This window comes from Berghia stephanieae, chromosome 3, assembly GCF_034508935.2.
Source record: "Berghia stephanieae isolate SIO BIC M18660-M18661 chromosome 3, UCSD_Bste_1.3, whole genome shotgun sequence".
NCBI lineage: Eukaryota > Metazoa > Mollusca > Gastropoda > Nudibranchia > Aeolidiidae > Berghia > Berghia stephanieae.
In genome coordinates this window covers 46,634,194-46,653,375 of record NC_088362.1, presented here as the reverse complement: position 1 = coordinate 46,653,375, position 19,182 = coordinate 46,634,194, and the positions used below count along the sequence as shown (strand labels likewise).

The following is a 19,182-nucleotide window of genomic DNA, read 5'->3' as shown; positions in this document are numbered from 1 at the left end:
GTATAGCGACGAAACATACTCCCTGACCAACAGCGACACGTAACATGTTGAACAGGACATTACGCCTGTTAGGTGATATTACATTTTTCCCCACAGAGACAACACTGTTAACGGCCAGGAACTCATTTTACACCCGAGTATGGTGAGAGAATGTGAATAAAGAGACTTTTCCAAAGACTCAACTATGCCTCCAGCGAGGCTCGAATCTAGGACCTTCCGATCTGAAAGCGAGTGTTATACCACTAGACAACATAGCTGCACAACAATACTAAATGGACTGATAACTGCATTCGGCTGTCAGACCTGCTACTATGTGCACCTAGGTTTAGAGATTTTAGAGCAATTAATGGCAACACTTGGAGGTCAATTCGAAGTAATAATAATCAAAATGATTCAAGTATCATATTATCAGGCAACTAAAGATTGCAATGGACAATTGATGAAATAAGATAATAATAACAGCATATAAAACATTGAACATTATTATGTGGTTAGAATTTAACTATCGATCACCATCAGAAACAAATTTTTAAAAAAAGAAGAAAGTGCCCACAGAATGCCAATACGAATATTGCCACAGTGATAACAATTCAAAAGTGCATCACATAAATTGTCATTGTAAAAAAATGTAGACACAAAAAAATTAAATTAAAAAAAAAAGAAAAAAAAAAAAGAAAGAAAGAAAAAAAATAATGAATGAATTAAATAATAATAACAATAATAATAAAAAATTAATTGAGCAGCAGTTCTCTGTGTCAATAAAGAATACTGAAATAAATCTTTGATGATTATGAATTGGCAAGAATTGCTAAAAATGGTAAAATTTGTTGTTGGTTTCCATGGTTTTGGCAGCACTTCAAAGTCCTATCAGTAATAGTGTTTAGAAACATCAAACTAGATTAATTATATTTTTCTGAATATCAAAATTTTAATCCATAATCTTTTTTATTTGGAATCATAGTTAGTCCATTAGCCTTTTAAAATTACCATTTACTCTACAGCTTTTTACCCCTTCCAAAAGCAGAAACATATTTCAAACGTTGAGACTGTACACGCAGCAGCACAAAACATACGGGCCAACATTTAACAGGATAATATTTTATGGGGATTCAAAGATTATTGCTAAAGATTAAAAACTAGAAACTAAAGAAACAATCCCCCCCCCCCCCCCAAAAAAAAAAGAAAACAAAAAAAAAAAACAACAAAATAAACAACAACAAAAAACAGACCAGCCAACATTATGCTATATTGAATAGATAACGCATGAAAAAGGGGAAAAAAAAAATAAATAGGATGAGTGAAAAATTGACAAACTCAGTTTCAAAGAGACTAAAAAAAAAATAAAAATACATAACAAAACAAAAAGGCATTAAAATGAGGCGCAAGTCAAGAACATTCTTAAATAGATTTATAATATTACATACAGGGCATTAGTGAATGAATAAATACTCTACTCTATTCATTCTATGAAATTTTTATACAAAAAGTGAGAAAGGTTGTCAATTCCAACACTGAGAAGATAACACGGCAGACAGAGCAGTTCAAAATACCACCAAAAATACTTCCAAATAAAAATATAGTTTAACTGTTGACAAAAATGGATGTTTGTTTTAGATAGCCTGATTTTAAATAAAATAATTTATCTGTTTTGGTTTGACACAATTTTTCTGATTTGTATTAAAAATCATGAAAGACTATGTGTTCAATTTAATAAGTAAAAGAGAAATCAGACTGATAATTAAATCATATGACGTCAAACCACCTGAAAGTCCTATTACAATACAAGAATGGAATCTTGTCAACCGGGAAACATTACAACGGTTATAGAGTATATCACGTTAATAGCTAAATGATAAATAATAAAAAGAGATGAGTTAAAAGGAAAAGGACTACCACTTACAAAAAGGTCCATCTCTCTGACCCTCTCTTTTTAAGCAAATGACCAAGTACAGGTCCCATGCGAAACCAAATAATCTCACTCAAGAATAAGGATACAAAGCCAGTAAAAAATGACCAAAAATGTAGCAGGACAGAACTGCCGTACTCTGGAAAAACCCATATTTAAAAATTTGGTCAGAAAACTCGTCCTTCAAATATCAATCGATTTAAATGACATTCATCTTGGCAAAATCTCAAACCTGGGACTTTGTGAAGTCCCAGGTTTGAGAGTTTTGCCAAGATGAGGGTTATTTAAATCGATCAATATTTGAAGGACAAGTTTTCTTTTTTGTTTGTTTGTTTGTTGCTTTAGGTCTCTTCCAACACAATTGAGGTTATATGAGAGACCGCTGAAACAAAAAAACAAGCAATCTAACAAAAATAGTACAAATGTAAATCAAAATCATAACCGAAAGATATCATAAGCTAAATTATAAATAACCAAGAACAAACAGGCAGAAGATTTACAGAAAAAAAATATCCCTGTCAAAAATACAATCACAAACCAAAGAAGCAGGATAGGCTAGTAAAGAGAAGAAGAAACGACATCACTATCGGATCGTACACCCATGCGAACATCATAGGTATATGATTCAAGGGTGATGCTCCCATCCAACCACCCGCGACAAGTTTTCTGACCAAATTTTTAAATATGAATTTTTCAGAGAGTACAGCAGAGAAGTGTTAGCAAAACTAAACCGAATTAAAACCCTCATAGTCTTAGGGACAAATCATCTGTGATTTAACGTCCTATCTTAACTAATTGGAGCCTACGATAGTACAAGAAATCAACGACAAAATGCTCCTCTACCCCGAGTGGATCTACACCCATCAGAAATACTGTTTCAATTGCAGATGAGTCTGTCCAAAATAACAACCAAAGAAACAATCACATACAAATGTATATACAATGAATAAATATGAAACGAAAAAAGAAGAAGAAGGTTTTCACTGGTTCCACTACATCACAACAGTAAAATGAAAGAGGTAAAATACAAATATTTGCACGTTGCTGTCATTATCTAGAAAAATTATGTGTATCAGTTTACACAAAAAGCATCATTATGGCATTAAAATTCTTGGTCTATCTATATTTTATAATAAGACCATTAATATTTTTATGTTGACTAAACAACCCATTAACTAACAAGCCCTGGTTTAGATTGAGAATTTCTACAGTGAAAATGGGGTTTGTAATATTTACGTTTTCATTTTGTCTTTGAAAACTTTGTAATCAATCTCAAGAATTTCACTACTAAATGAAACAGAAAATATCTTAAGTCAGTTAAAATGTTCCTCAAATTAGACCATTAAACAAAATAGATTTCATGAGTTACTTGCTAGTTTACTTCAAAGTACCTTTAATTATATTTTTCTTTTCAACTTAAGTCATTGTTTTGCTGATTGAATCAAAAGTCTCAAGCAAAAAACAAAAAACAAAAAAATCTTGCTTCGTTGCATCAACAACACAATGCCCAATACTTGTATGTAAGGGGATAATAACATCATCTTTTACATTTGTAAAGCTTTATTTCCTAATCATTAATATCACTTAACAATTGTTTCCAGAATCTGATTCTGTCACAATATTTTGTATGTTATTCTAACCTCAATGCATGCAAAAAAGAAAAAATGTAATTTATTAAGTAATAAAATTCTACACTTAAGCAACATTTTTACTCTTTAAAGGGCAATCCATAACATTAGCGATGACATCAAACAGATCCCTTTGTTACATCTTAAAGCTCCCAACATTATTGCAATCACCACCCAACCGAAAAGTAAATAAACCCAATTATTCAGCATGGCTGTGTCCTTGACTCAAAAGGTTGCTGACAACGAATCGATACTTCTTCCTCCAGTAGGCCTCTCCAAACATGTCCAACTTCAGCTTGCTGACCATCACAGCTCCTGTTGTCCAGATGTTCCCAACAGAAAGCACCAGATAAATGAGAGCCATACAAGGTACCTGAAACAAATAAGGTATTTAAAACATGTTAATAAATTAGTTTAATAAATCCTATAAAATGAACTAATTTCATATCCTTTGAATTGTGATGTTTTCCCCTTTGTTTGGTTTTAAATGCAAAAACTACATTATTTTGTTAATCATTATCATTGCTTTCAATTGGCTAGCATCAGACATGTTTTGTGCCAGAATTTTAATGCAATATGTCCAGATAGACTTATTTTCGTAATTCTAGTTATTATTTTTAGTTGAAATGAATCCAATCCAAAGTGTGGATTCTCATTTAAATGCGATGATAAATTTCTCTTTATTCATTTACCCAAGTTGGGTTTTTGACTATCAATAAAAGTCCTCCACCTGCTTATCTTGTTCAAACTCCTCCCGGGTCTTTTCAATGATCCACAGTTCTTCACTCAAAAATCTCCACATGAGATGCTTGCATCTCCGTCGTTTCCCTCTTGGATTCTTGTATTGTGGTTCCCTTAAGCTGTTAACCATGTTGGTCTTTTCCTGATTACTTCATATCGTTACAGACCTGACGAAATTTCCCTTGTATGTTTTTTTGGGGAGTTTTCTTTGTGTGTGTGTGTGTGTGGGGGGGGGGGGGGGGGGGGGGGGGGGGGGGGGGAGAAGGCAGTTTACCGAACCAATTGTCAGAAAAGGTCTCTGTCCAGTAGTAGTAAAAAAACCCTTATTAATGTTCAGAGTCATAAAACCTGTGAATCTTGAGTTTATCTCGGTTTCCGTGGTATTTAATGAATGGTAACAATTACTTGCTTCCTTTTGGATAAGATGCTGGTCTATCACAGAGTAGCTTAGTTTCCATCAGATTTTACCCTCCTGTCACTGCTATTTAACAGATAGATCGGAATAATAACAAAATGAACCTGGTTTCAAAACAAATATGATTGTTTTTTTCTAACAAGCCAACGGAACTCTCAAAATATAATTGCGTGATAACTCTTGAGTTGTGGTATGTTGTTATTATTTTCTGTTGTTTTGCTCTTTTAAAGAAAATTTAACAACATCAACCTACCTGCCATTCTGTGCATTGTGGATCATAGGCCAGTTGAATTAGAACATAGGTGTTGTACAACTGGAAAATCTGAAAGTCAAAAGAACATCATTGAAAAATCAATACTGCACAAATAGATTTAAGATAGAGATTAAAACATGGGAAGTGAATCAAGGAAAACTTCTTGGGAAAACTATCTCTCATATTGCTTAACACCCTTGCAGTTCATGCCAATCTTAGTTATGTAAAACTGACAATAAATTTATTTTTAGCCTCAAACACATGATGGATTAATAGGAAACAAAAGAGTGATGTCAAAAAAATGATTTCGTGGGACTGGATACGACATACCTTGTGTAATTGATCATCTGATTTCAGAGGGAAGGGTATCTTATTTTCTAGTCTAAATATATGCCGGTCATCAACAAAGATCATCCATCCTCACTTTTTTATGTTCTGTAATCCTAAGAATCTGCCTCTATACATCCTGCTACTAAAATAGTTATGCCACCTTCTAGTTCAATATGTAACCTATTCATTATTATCTTTCAAAGAACTGGTTACAAACACACTTTGTGTGACGCCACGACTTTTCTGCCCTACAAAATTAAAATATATTTATATTGATATAGACCAATGTTACTGTTTCCCATGCCTAATGCACTGTATTAATATTTTATTCATTTGCCAAAGCAGTCATAAATAATATAATTTTTTACATCATATGACCTGCACCAATTGGTTGTGAAATGATTGTTGACTTATTTGTCTATGTGTTTTTTTGCCTGGTACCTATGTACATACTTGAATTGTGATTAATTACAACTATTTAGGTTGTTTCCTGAAATATAAATTGCTTGTGTTATGTCTTTTGCCCACTTAGTCAAGTGAGCCTTTTTGGTCTCTTTTGGTTTATCATTGATTTGACTTATTTCCATTTGTTCATTGGAAATTATAAGTTAATGAATGATTTCTATTGGCAATTGCCTTAAAAGAAACCTTTAAATTTATTTTGGTAATGGGCTCTACCCAATGATGCAACAAATACATTTAGATGGCAAGATCGCACATCGTTTATTTTTCTATTCAATGTTGCTTTTAGTATCATACTACATTATGCATACATAAAGCACAAATATTTAACCTATGTAACTTTACAATATAATTATAAAGATTGTAAACAAAACTGTAAAAAACTTACATAGCCAGCGAAAAGGAATGGAAGAAGAAAACGAAGCCCTTTCCACATCCAAGACATGAAACCCTCTGAAAATTGAAGAGTAAAAAAGAAAGTTTTAAAATAACTATCACAAATTATTTTTTTTACTGCAAGTAAAGAAAACAAAACATATCTCCCCAAGACTAAGATTGAATCTATTTTAAACCATAAAAGCAGCAGATCTAACCACTTTCACCTAAAGAGCAGTCAGTAAATGTAATGAAACTCAAGTTTCGGTTTTCTCTCTGTAAAAATGAGTTAGATAAAATTGAACTGTGTCTTAGAGAGATGACATATCATGAGTGTTTCAAAGGAAGGCTTAAAACATTTCTTTCAATCTCTAATTCTTTTTTTTTCTTCTTTCTTTATATATATAATATATAAAAAATTCGAACCTTTGACATTATTTAATCTTATAAATTAAGAATTTTGTTTGAATAATTTACCTAAATTCTATGACATCTTTCAGATTTTTAAGTTGGCTACACCACACATTAACTGAACTTAAGATTGAGCAATTCTACAGAGATTGATGCATGTGATAAACATATTTTTTTAAAAATTATCTTTTCATATACGATATTCAATAAGGATTTTGGACCAACAGGACAGATAAACATTTCAAACAATAAGCCTTCTACACAGATAGATCATCTCCCATTAATCAAAGCTGATAATATAGAACATACAGTCACCTTTAGTAATTAAGTGAAAAGGTAAAAGACACTCCAGTTAAATTCTGAAAGACAAAAGATGTGGACCTTTTAATTTTCTGTCTGTTAAAGGAGTGAACAATTAAAAAAAAAAAGAAGACCTTCAAGGCCATTAGGCCCATGGAACTAGGGTTTATCCCGGTTTCTACACCATGAAACAGAAAATAGCAATTGTTTACTACCCTTTAGATAGGATGCTAGTCTATCGCAAAGTGTTTTCCACCAGATCTATCAGACCCAGCTACCCAATCACTGCTGAGTGGACAGTGAAATCTCGACTTCACCTGGGAACAATCTCAGTCCCTTTGTTCGTGAAGCAAGTGATCTATTGGGACTTCCAGACAACTAATTTGACATCAAATCTGAATCTCACGATAAGATACTATTTCACATTATTGCGACTTCTCATTTTTTGTTGACAACGACAAGATAGGATGTCAAGTCAGAATAGAACCAAACACCATCTGTCAAGGGTTCAAGGATCAAAAGTCAAAAGGAAATACAAAGCACTCACCAACAGTAATGTCCATATCATGACCTTGACCCAGTGATCGGAGACGATAGAGACAACCACTTTGGTAGTAATATTGCAGAACGTAGACAAAACCTGCAGGATTCAGTTGAGAAAACAAAGTCATTCATTATCGACTATCTAAACTTGATGTTTGAAACTCTTGTTGAAATCTAAAAACTGGATTAAAAAAGAAACGAATCAGAATAAACATTTTGAAAATTACACATAACTGATAATTACGTATAGATATGCCATACGCAAAGAACAAAGAAGCTCTATATTTTTTTTGGGAGAACTAATTTCAAGAATAAAATAGTTATCAATATCAACCTAAAATATATAATTTCCATCTTTATGAATTGCCAATTTAAAATACTTTAGAATTGATGTTGTGTAATTATATTTTGGTCTCTTATTAATATCTGACTAAAATACAAGTTTTTCACCAATTTTCCTCTGTTTATTGGGGAGGGGGAATCTAAATTTGGAAAAAAAACAAATCATTAAAAAGAAATAATAATAAAACAAGCTGTATATACAAATTAACTTTGTATAAATGGTAATTATGACACATGAGTGTTGAAAGAAAAGTAATTTAAATTATCATTTGAGGTTTATGAATATATATATATATCTTATGACAAAAAAACCCCAAAAAAACTTACTGATATAAATGGTAAAAAGAAGATGTTGCGTCCGAAATTGTGAATAGGCATAGCCATCTGGCCTAGAGTAAATAAAAAACACACAGAAAAGAAATGTTACTCTTCTCTGCAAAGGTTTATCAATACATAACATCAGAGAGTTTACTATATACTGCATTATGCATTTTCATATATTTAATTAATTAAAAAGAAATTTTAAAAATTAGGTTATTTATTAAATCTTTCTGAACTGTGATGACATTTCATGAAATGCTCCTGTGAACCTGTGAACCCAGTGGTTGAAATCGTAGATAAATTCCTGTCAAAATCAAATGTAAGATGTGAAATGCTGCTTGTAAGATTTCAACATTTTTTTCTGACTGAGACAACACTTATTACTCACCAGCAACTCATTTTATCTATATGTGAGAAAATCATAAGTAAAGAGAGCTTTTTCCAAGGACTCAATTCACCGCTATCCGCAGCAGAATTTGTATCCGGGATCCACAGGTCACAAGCCAGAAATTTTAAGAAGGAAGAGTCTTGATACACAAATACAAAATGGATTGATCAGATTCAGAAAGAAAATCAGAAAAAAATCTGTGGTATCCCCTACTTAAAGTGAAACCTGAAAGGTAGAGTTTCATCTGTATTTTTCAACTTTACATATTCTTGAACCAAGAGCCATCGACAATATAATTTGTGTCGTTGACAACTTGTACAGATCACAAATAAAAAATGATGCTGTTATAAGTCCCCTTAAAAAAATAAAATAAAATATATATATGAATTTCAACAAATCAACTATTTACATCAATCTAAAACATGATTGAAAATGCTTACGGACACATACATTATCTTTTAACTTTTTAATCAAATCCAGCAAAAAAAAAAAAGAATGAATTTCCCCCAATATTATCAAGATTGACTGGTCGAAGAGTGTGACGCTTTAAGAAAAAAATCTTAATTCAAAGACACTAAAAGTCTTTATAATTGGATTGGAATATGTGAAAGTGCTGCAAACTGTTACAGCCAATTAGTCCTTCAAACTATTCGACCTCCAGAACTGGAGTCAATATCGGTTTCTTGAGTCTTAAAAAGTCAAAGCAATTGCTAATTATCCTTTGAATAGGACACAAGTGTATCACAGTTATTTTCCAACAGATCTAACAGATCAAGCCACCCAACCATTATTGGACGGACAATACAATCATACAAACAAAAGCAAAAACAAAGAAACAAAAAGAGAACAACTATTGAATACTAGTCCCTTAGCATGTGTACGCTATTCAGTTATTGGGACCCATTTTATATTCCTGGCTTACCAGATAAGACTTATACCAGAACACACAGTTGATATGAAATGATGAGTCAACCACCAGCCCTTGATTCTGTGGATTATAAATAAATGCATCTTTAATCCAAAAAATTAAATAAAAGTAAAATAAGCTTAACAAATAAAATACAATGCATGTTTATTGTAACTCTTAATCAAAGATATTTTCGCAACTACATTAAATTCCTGGACTTTTTTTCAAACAGACTCTTAAACTTCAAAACATTTCAAAGGTTTGAACAAAAAATCCCCCCCCCCCCAAAAAAAAAAAACAAACAAAAACAAACAAACAAAAAACAACAAAACAAATATATGAAGTATTGCTATCATCATGATGACCTGATGTCAATCCTTACGTACGACATCTCATTTGTTTTATTTAGCAAGGAACATAAACACTTAACTAATTTTCCTTGACTCAGGATCAAACAGTTCGATCAAATTGTTTTCTATGCCGACTAGAGGTGGCTCTGAAATGACTATTCTTAATCATTTGAATAACGGTGTCCTGAAGTTTTTGGAAATGGTAAAGGAAAAAGTAAAAATCATGCTTTTTACCTAGAACCGTTGACAATCAAAATGCTTTCCCGAATGGTAAGAGTGCAATAGTACCAGACACATAAGAAATTGACAGCTGCATCACACCACCTGTGGACGTTTTTGATAAAGATGATAAAGTTATCAAACGATAAGTTCACCAAGAATAATAAAGAGATTCTTTCTCCCTATGACAAAAATTGTCTACATGTGTTAAGAAACAAAAACTGAAATCATTTTCCTATTATTTGAAATTTCAATCTTATATGGTTTCCGAGAAATGGGTATATCTCGATTAAAGTGTTAGGAAAAACTTGAAACAGGGAAAAACTGATTAAAAGATTAACCTGTCATTATCCAGTTGTTAAACATGGTCTTAAAGATAAAAAAATAAAAAGTAAATAAATTTTATAGAAAGAAAAAAAGTTTTGTAGTTGCATGTTTACTTTGATATCAAATTCAAAGCTAGAATATGGAAAAATGCAGTGATGTAAAAATATCAATTTTCATGGAGTGCTGAAATCCATCTTTGATATGTTCTAGCTTAAATTTCTTCAAGTAAATCATACAATGTTTTCTTGGCTCATAACACATTTTTTTTTTCAAAATTACATACAAAAGTATTTCTCTGTATTACTATCGCAAAATGAATGATTGGGAATAAAAGCACATTGCAGTAGTTTTCACTCAATGATTTTAACAATCACTTTTGTCATTCCTCACTCATTCATATCTTTCTCTCCTTAAATCATCCTTCATTGATCATTCTTGATAATAGGGTAACCTGAATTTTATACATGTCACTCTGTGAAATTAACTAAGAGGTAAAATCTCAAAACTTGACAAGTCAAATTTTTTGCTTTTTGAGATTTTCCCTTCAAGATAGAAACTGAATGTAAAATATAATTTAAGTATCAATTAACTCAAGAATTTCCTGAAATTGAAATCAAATTGAGATTTAATTGCAATAATGCAAAAGGCTCAAAGACAAATTCTCTGGGAATAATCTTGTAACGACTCAGCTCAGACTGTTATATACATTTCAACTTGTTTATTATCAATGATATGGTAAATTTTAATAATAAATGTTACAGCAGCCAGCTCAGACACAGTTCTTTCTGTACCTCACTAAAACAAAACAATCGTCTTACGATGTTCCTAAGGAACAAAGAGTGCTGAAACGTTCGCACAATCAACATTCATACTCATATGCAAAACATGCACAACACAAGATATTAACTTTCTAATTTCCAAGAACTCTAACATAATCACTCACAGTCGAACAACTATATTCACACACAGTCAAACAACTACAATACATGTTACAAATCTAACATATCTCAAAAGGGGAAAGACATAAGTATTAGAAACCATTCTTCAACTGAAGCAAGTGAGTTTACCTGGAGCGCAAGAACGCTAAGACGATAAATGCCAGGGCAAGAATGATGTAACTGACTGTCAGTTTGAAGGTTTCATAGTTCTTTTTGTAGTTGAACCTGTCAGATGAGAAAACATGTATCAAAGTTATCCGATTAACATTTTTTGTACAAAATATCTTAAGGTGATAAAAGAGATTCAACAAATTAGTACTTATCCTTTGAAAAAGTGATTACTTTAAAACAGATTGAATAATAATAAAAAAATAACAAATGACATTTCTGTGGCAAAACTTTGTAATGCTTTATCAGTTGCATAGTGATAGGAATAAACAAAATAAAAATCAGGAGAGTATATACTGTTACAATGAGGGCTATGAAACATTCAAGACATTTTAAGTAGAATAAAGAAACATAAATAAATAAATAAATAAATAAATTAACAAAGAGCATATTAAAAAAAAAAAAAACACATCTTAATCTCAATAGTGTCAAAGGTCAAAAATTGTGATTTCTGAAGCCCAACAAAATCCAAATGTTATTGACTGCAAAATTTTACATCTGTTTGAGAGGCACGATTTCTATTCTTTTTATATTAAAATGTTAACTTCAATGCTCTAGAATTGATGCAGTATATCCTTTTTGGTTACGGATCCACGGGTCATTATAATAGATATATTTTACTGATCTTTCCTGGATATTGGATAAAAAAACTTCAACAGTTAAATTACCTCTCCCCGGGCACAAATTCTTCCATTTTAATAGAAATAGAACATGACCAGGCCAGCAATATCCATATTAGGTTTCTACATTCCATGTGAACAAGACATAAATAAAAATATTCAATTTTCTTTTCATCTGAACTCAAGGGAATTAAAAACACAAAATCTAAAAATGAATAAATACTTACTTTGCTTCTTTGGTCAAAAGAGATACATTGACAGAACCCAGGATGATTCTAAGGTATAAGCTACGAAGAAAAACAAAAAAATTCAATTCATTTTAGAGTCAATTATCATTATTATATCAAAGGGAAGGATTTTTAAAAATCAGCTGTGTCATGATTTTGATCCCGAAAAAAGATTATTTCACCTAAACGGTAATAGTCCGTTTTGGAATTTGTGAGATAGGAATGTATGGAAGGGAACTGGCAAAACTTCAGAGTCATTAAAACTGATTCAAGGTATTTTGAACTGAAACAGCCTCTAAGTCCAAAGGTAAAATGACCACCCCATCAATCTGGTATTATGTCGGAATGAACTAAATGAAAAAAAAATTAATATAAAATCAAAATTAAAAAAAATAAGAATAAAATATTTTTTTGAAGTTTAAGAGACAAAGCTCCTAAAAACAAGCATCTTTTAAAACCCATACTTCATCAGTCAAGCTCAAATTAAATTTTTATATGCATCCGATTCACCGTGATATGATAATGTTTTGAGACCATTTGTCATAAATGACTGACACCATTGCACGTGGATGGCTAAAGATAAAAGAAGACAAAATAGACAAGTCCCTACATTTTTGCCAAAACACAAGACAAAATGCCTTTTTAAAATTTTTGGTCAGACGTTTAGTTCATATAGATAGATTAAGGTAACTTCAAACTTGTCATTCAAAAAAACCCAAAAAACCCAAAACCAACCAATCAAACAAAACAAAAACAACAACAACAAAAAAAGGAAAAAAAAAAGAACTTTTTTATTTTCTATTTTTTTCTCCGTCTTTACTTTATTGTTAAAAAATCACATTAAAAAAAAAAAAAAAATAAAAAAAAAAAAATAAAACCAAACAAAAACAAAAACAGCTTACTTTTTTGTCTTAACATTTAAGTTTGAGTTGTCAACTCAATCTCAAAAAGACCATGTCATCATCTGCTATAAAACCTTATAACTTTATGGGGCCTTCTATTGATTTGGCAACGAAGGCAAAGGATAATCGACCACAAATGACTCACTATTGTTTTTTTTTTTTTATTTTTCAAGTAATATGATAGCATTACTCAATCCTAATCGTTGACATGTCATAATATTGATCTAACCTAAACCACAAATGACAAGCTGTGTTTTAGACTGCTTGTACATCGATGTTTGAATCATTCAATCATTATTATTGACAGGTCTCCTTACTGACCTAACATCAAAAAATGAGTGCCGCTGCTTTTAAACAACCATTATTGTTTGTTTTTAAGGGTTTAATGGTGCTTGCAACATATTTAGGTAATTTCAGCGTCAGTAAAAAGAAAGAAAATGGGATAATAAAATAAAACTATAGAATTACAATTGAAAGGACACAAGAAAAAGTAAGACAAATGAGAATTGTTTAAATATGGAACAGATGTAAATACCAAGAGCAAACTATCATTGTGCATAGTTTGAGATCACCTAAAGGTCTCATCCAGCCACATGCACAGGATCCCACTAAGAGGAACACACTCAAATGCTTACATTATATATTCAAAACAACAAATGTAACAATACATAACAGAGAGATGATTTACAAGGAATAAAATATAATCTACCAAAACTGTAACTACACATTTGACTGTTCCCCCCCCCAGCCAAGGACTACGACAAGGGAAAGGACAAAAACCCAAATGATCTCATTCCAAGATAAAGACAGAAAGCAACTTGGAACGCAGATATAGGGGGATAGAGGGCACAGCAAGTGACCTCCTGCCCACCATGGGAGGTCAAAGGACCCCACCCAGAAACCGTTATCTAAAACACATATATTTCTTTACATCATACAAAATGACCAAATCAATAAATAAAAAAAAAATTGCTGACATGGTATTTATCTCTGTTTCACTAAGTAGATGGAACTATTAAAGATGAGTTATCATAATCCTCTCGATTAAGGCCAACATATGAACATTATAAAAAAACAAGTGTATCTAAGGTAACCTTCAGATCAGTAAGAATTTCAGCAAACCTCATAAAGTAAAATTTCTAAACCTTTTTCCATACTCAGCATTGGCAGAGGAAAAAAGGAAAAGGTAAACTTAAGTCACGTCATTATATGAAGCAAAACTATTTTTAAATATAATTATATGGTTAAAGCTCAAATTAAAAAAAAAAAGATCCTTCATAACATAGAGAAAAATCACTTCAAAAGATTCCGCAGAAAATGCTATGTCTAATGGACAGGAAAAAGCCTAATGAGAATGTCATTGATTTGATCTTATCAGAAAGGTTATCATATTGAGATAATTTGCTCATTATATCTCCATCTGATACACGGGTCACATAAATGATCATCGATTCTGAATTCCAGTTTAGCAGTAATCAATGACTGTTTATTTACAACTCTGCTAGGTCACTGATTTATTATAAGAGAGAAAATTACGCATCTCCACCTTTTTAACATGCTTATTGCATTTCAGTGCTTCATTTATTACCCCAACTAGTAATATGGGACACGATTTCTTTCATGAGGTAAAAGTCATCATCTGTCAGGTTCTCTTCTTGTGCTAGTGTCATTCAAATGTCTGTCACTGCCTTCTGCATAGTACTCAATTATTAATCTTAGTCGAGTATGGTAACACGCTTAACGCGCCTCACCCAAGAACATAATGCAAAGGCCAGAGATTTTCAATCACTGCCACCCATTATGTCACAGCTAAATTCAATATCGTATGAGATTCATACAAGACAAGACATCGAAGAGTACAACCTTCATGCCACATAGGATATAGAAATAACATCTATTTGTCCATCTCTAGTTACACATTTACCCATTTTCATGAGGTAGATTTTCCTCCATCTCACGAAAGTTCATCTTCCTCTCAGCCATTTTCTTTTTGAGCTCTGTGATTTGTCTTTTGTCATCATCTTCCAGCGTCCCTTTGGATGAAGCCCTGGAAACGATAACAATAAAATAAGTGAGGTCAAATCTTGGCATGTTTTTAACAAAAGAAATCTTAGCAAGAGTATTCAATTGAGATTGAAAAAAACAAAAGATTACTTCTATGATACGGAAATGAGCATAATCTTGTTTTGCATACACTCACACAATTGTCATAAAGAATCCGTATCACATTAAAGACATATAGTGCTTGAAAGCAATCTTTTTTTTATAGATTAAAGCAGCCCAATGTTTGACAAATGGATGGAGAGTCCAGAAAAATAAAATAAATTCACACAATAAGAGAGTGAAACTGGTCCTCTTGCATCAGAGTCGGAGGTCACACTGATTGAGCTCTTAGACAATCAACTAGAAAAGGACTAATTTAAATTAAAAAAAAAAAAATATGGTCATTTTTCTTCAACGTCACACTCACTTTGCCAAATTGTCTGAAATGCATTTTATTCTGTATCTGTGATGCTTGATTTGAGAGAGACATTTTTTCTGGGAAGAGCTCAGAGTTGCCAGGACTTCAAGGTATTTCTTGTGATCTTCCTGTTGACAGGGAGAAAGAGAAAGAAAGAGAGAGAGAGAGAGAGTGAGAGAGAGAGTGAGAGAGAGAGAGAGAGAGTGAGAGAGAGAGAGAGAGAAGAGAGAGAGAGAGAGAAGAGGAGAGAGAGAGAGAGAGAGAGAGAGAGAGAGAGAGAGAGAGAGAGAGAGAGAGAGAGAGAGAGAGAAAGAGAGAGATACAATTAAATTGTAAATTCTCAAGGTGAATTTTGTCAAAGTGATAATAAGCAGCTAGAAGCTGGCTTTGGAAATGTTTCTGTAATATGATGATGATGATGATGACGATAATAATAATAATAATAATAATAATAATAATAATAATAATAATAATAATAATAATAATAATAATAATAATAATAATAATAATAATAAATAATAATATTGATCATGATGATCTCGAGAACAGAAACATGACTAGTTACTTGATTTACATATGAATCTATAAGTAACAGCATTTTACGTTCAACAAGTTTCTTAGAACAACAGATTCACTGGCAAAGGGACCTGTATCAGTGATGGGTCAAGAACAAAATATCTTAAATTCCTCTGATCACTTCACACTGATAGGGTAGCTGGGTCTTTCAGATTTGATGGAAAGTACTTTGAGTTAAACCAGTAATATTTTCAAAAGTTTTTATATGTTTTAACACTTCAGAAACAAGATTAACTTCAGCTTTATTGACCTCATGGGTCTGAATGACTACTTCTAATGTGTTGTGTGGCTATGTGGTCTAGTGGTATGACACTCGCTTTCGGATCGGAAGGTCCTGGGTTCGAGCCTCGCACTTGGCGCATAGTTGAGTCCTTGGAAAAGGCTCTTTACTCACATTCTCTCACTGTACTCAGGTGTAAAATGAGTACCTGGCCGTTAACAGCGTTGTCCGAAAATTGTAATATATCGCATAACAGGCGTCCTACATGTTAAATGTTGCTGTTGACCAGGGACACCTTGTAAAGCGCTTTGAGCACATTTAGTGGATATTGCGCTATATAAAGCTCAATTTAAAAAAAACATATTTTTGATGACTCTTGTTCATTTAAGCCAATGTTTTCAAATTGTTATCTCCTCTTCGTGTGTTAGGGAAGAGTCTTCTTCTTCTAGGTTCCATGCCTGGTCCAGGCTTCAGATACTGCATGAATTATCTCTCTCCATTCCTCCCTGTCTCTTGCTTTTTCAAACAGCTCTTGGATTGTTAGGTTGGTGAAGCCCTTCAGTTGGTCTATGAGTGTTTTGCTTTGTCTCCCCCGGGCGCGTTTACCAGGTATTTTTCCACAACTTGCCAGGTATTCATTCTTATCTTTCCTTACTATGTGTCCGAAAAAGGATAGTTGTCGATCCACTATTAAGGGCATTAGTTTCCTTTGTTGGTATGTTTGTTTTAGCACTTCTTCGTTCGTTTTGTGTGCGGTATACGATATTCTCTGCATCCTTCTCAAGCACCACATTTCAAAAGCTTCAATGTTCTTTTGTAGGGAAGAGTAGTATACAATTAAAACCTTCAGGCAGAGAGCTCATGTAGGTCCAGCAATAATTGTCGTCTTTCGGTTTAACATTTTTAGGGCTGCTACCCATGATGTAATTGAATCAGGCTTAGACTGTTAAATGATCACACTTTTCCCTCAAACATGATTGCACTTTTTAAAAAAGTAATGCAATTCTTTACAATTATTCTTGCATCAGCCTTTATGTGTAAAAAAAAAAGTGATATTAAGAACAAATGCCCTTATCAAGAAAATCACCCAAAAAATGCTATATAAATAATATTTAAAGACTCTCAGATTAGTCATACTATTTTGTGTAAATATCACTAAATCATTGATGAAAATAAACAAAGAAAAAAAAAGTAGAGATTTAAAAAATCCTGCCCAGATATTTTTAATACCCCTAAAAAGCGGGAAATCCCAATAAAAGTGGGAGTTGGCAGCTCTGCTAACCCTATAGTTCATTTTGTAGCTTGGCATTATGAGGAATTAGATTGTCAAACTTTACTTTTTACCTCTTAAATTTTCAGTATTTATCCTCTATGCCAATAGAAGCCAGTTTTGGCTTCCCAGCGTAAAACTATCTTCATTTATGCAACTGTTTCTTTATGTTGAAGAGGCGAGTTGTTTTCTTCTATTTATTTATCATTCGTTGGTTTTGTTGCTGATCTTTCTTTTTTTTTTTTTTTTAGGCCTTGCAATAACATTAATATCATGCCACTCTCACCCCCCCCCCCCCCCCCCCCCATTCCCAGAAAATGAAAAAATAAACAAATTATTGAAACTAGAGAAAATTGAAGAACCCTAAAATATTTTTAAAAATCAAAACTAAAAAAGAAAAAGATAATTAAAGTGATTTTTGTCTTGGACGACTATTAACTTGGAATCAACATGCACTTATTTTCATATATGTACACGTTGCTTGCAACCTCTCTTCAAACAATAGATAAATTAAAAAAAAAAACTGGTCTCCTCAATATAAAGAAACAGTTCCATTAATGAAAATACTGTTTTACTTCGGGAGGCCAAAATCGTGGTCTCTTACATAAAATTGAAGATTTAAAAAAAAAAAAAGAAAAGAAAAAGGTAAACTAAAATATTTTTTAAATTGGCTGGCCCACAACTTTTCTGGGGGTAGGGGGGAAGATGACAATCATATTATTACAAGGTATAAAAACAAACAAACAACCCCCCCCCCCCCTGATAAATAAAGAATAAAAAATAACCAAAGAGCTTCTTTTTATATAGGGCAATATCCACTAAACATGCTCAAAGCGCTTTACAAAGGGTCCCACCAACAGCAACACATAACATGTAGAAAGAGACATGACAACTGTTAGGCGATATTACCATTTTTTTTTTTCCGACAGAGACAATGCGGTTAATGGCCAGGTACCCATTTAACACCTGAGTATAGTGAGAGAATGTGAGTAAAGAGCCTTTTCCAAGGACTCAACTATGCGATGAGCAAGACTCGAATCCAGGACCTTCCGATCCGAAAGCAAGTATCATACCACAAGACCATGTAGCCACAAAAAAGACGAGCAAAAAAATAAAATAAAACACATTAAAAAACAAGAAAAAAAACAACCACCAAGCAATAAATAAATAGAAAAAACAAACAAACAAAAAACCTGCCTCTTCAACAGAAAGTTACAGTTCCATAAATGAAAATACGGTTATACACTGGGAAGCCGAATATTTATTCCCCTAGCCAAATGGTCCGTTTTAGACCAATATTTTAGTCTCCTGAGACACTTCCATTGGCCAAACTCAAACAAAATGAACAAAAACAAAATGGAGTGCCTACGTACACGGTAACTTTTGAGCAGCAGCAGTGGGAGTCAAATTGTGACCAAACTCGCCCATAAGAAAGTTATGACTGGAAATTGCCATTCGCTTTTACTAATACTAAGTTTTATGGGGGTTCGGTTAAAGATGCATAACTTCGTTATAAAGAGGAATATCGCAGATATCTTAGTATCATTATTTTCGTTACTAACCGGGCACCTAGCCTCAGGAT

At 32.6% G+C, this 19,182-nt stretch overlaps 1 protein-coding gene across 1 annotated transcript in view; it reads right to left on the bottom strand.

Annotated features, from left to right (window-relative positions):
• Positions 1–1,226: 1,226 nt before the first annotated feature.
• The window catches only part of LOC144967857 (transmembrane protein 120A-like), a 20,751-nt gene continuing 2,795 nt past the window's right edge, over positions 1,227–19,182 (bottom strand). The window contains exons 2-13 of the mRNA XM_078905583.1: positions 15,544–15,662; positions 14,998–15,120; positions 12,172–12,231; positions 11,286–11,381; positions 9,907–9,996; positions 9,338–9,403; positions 8,034–8,095; positions 7,369–7,461; positions 6,124–6,188; positions 4,944–5,012; positions 2,559–3,907; positions 1,227–2,222 (exon numbers count right to left, since the gene is read on the bottom strand). Of these exons, the coding sequence (XP_078761709.1) occupies positions 3,734–3,907; positions 4,944–5,012; positions 6,124–6,188; positions 7,369–7,461; positions 8,034–8,095; positions 9,338–9,403; positions 9,907–9,996; positions 11,286–11,381; positions 12,172–12,231; positions 14,998–15,120; positions 15,544–15,662 (1,017 nt within the window). The 3' untranslated portion in view covers positions 1,227–2,222; positions 2,559–3,733. The remainder of the gene's footprint in view (positions 2,223–2,558; positions 3,908–4,943; positions 5,013–6,123; positions 6,189–7,368; positions 7,462–8,033; positions 8,096–9,337; positions 9,404–9,906; positions 9,997–11,285; positions 11,382–12,171; positions 12,232–14,997; positions 15,121–15,543; positions 15,663–19,182) is intronic.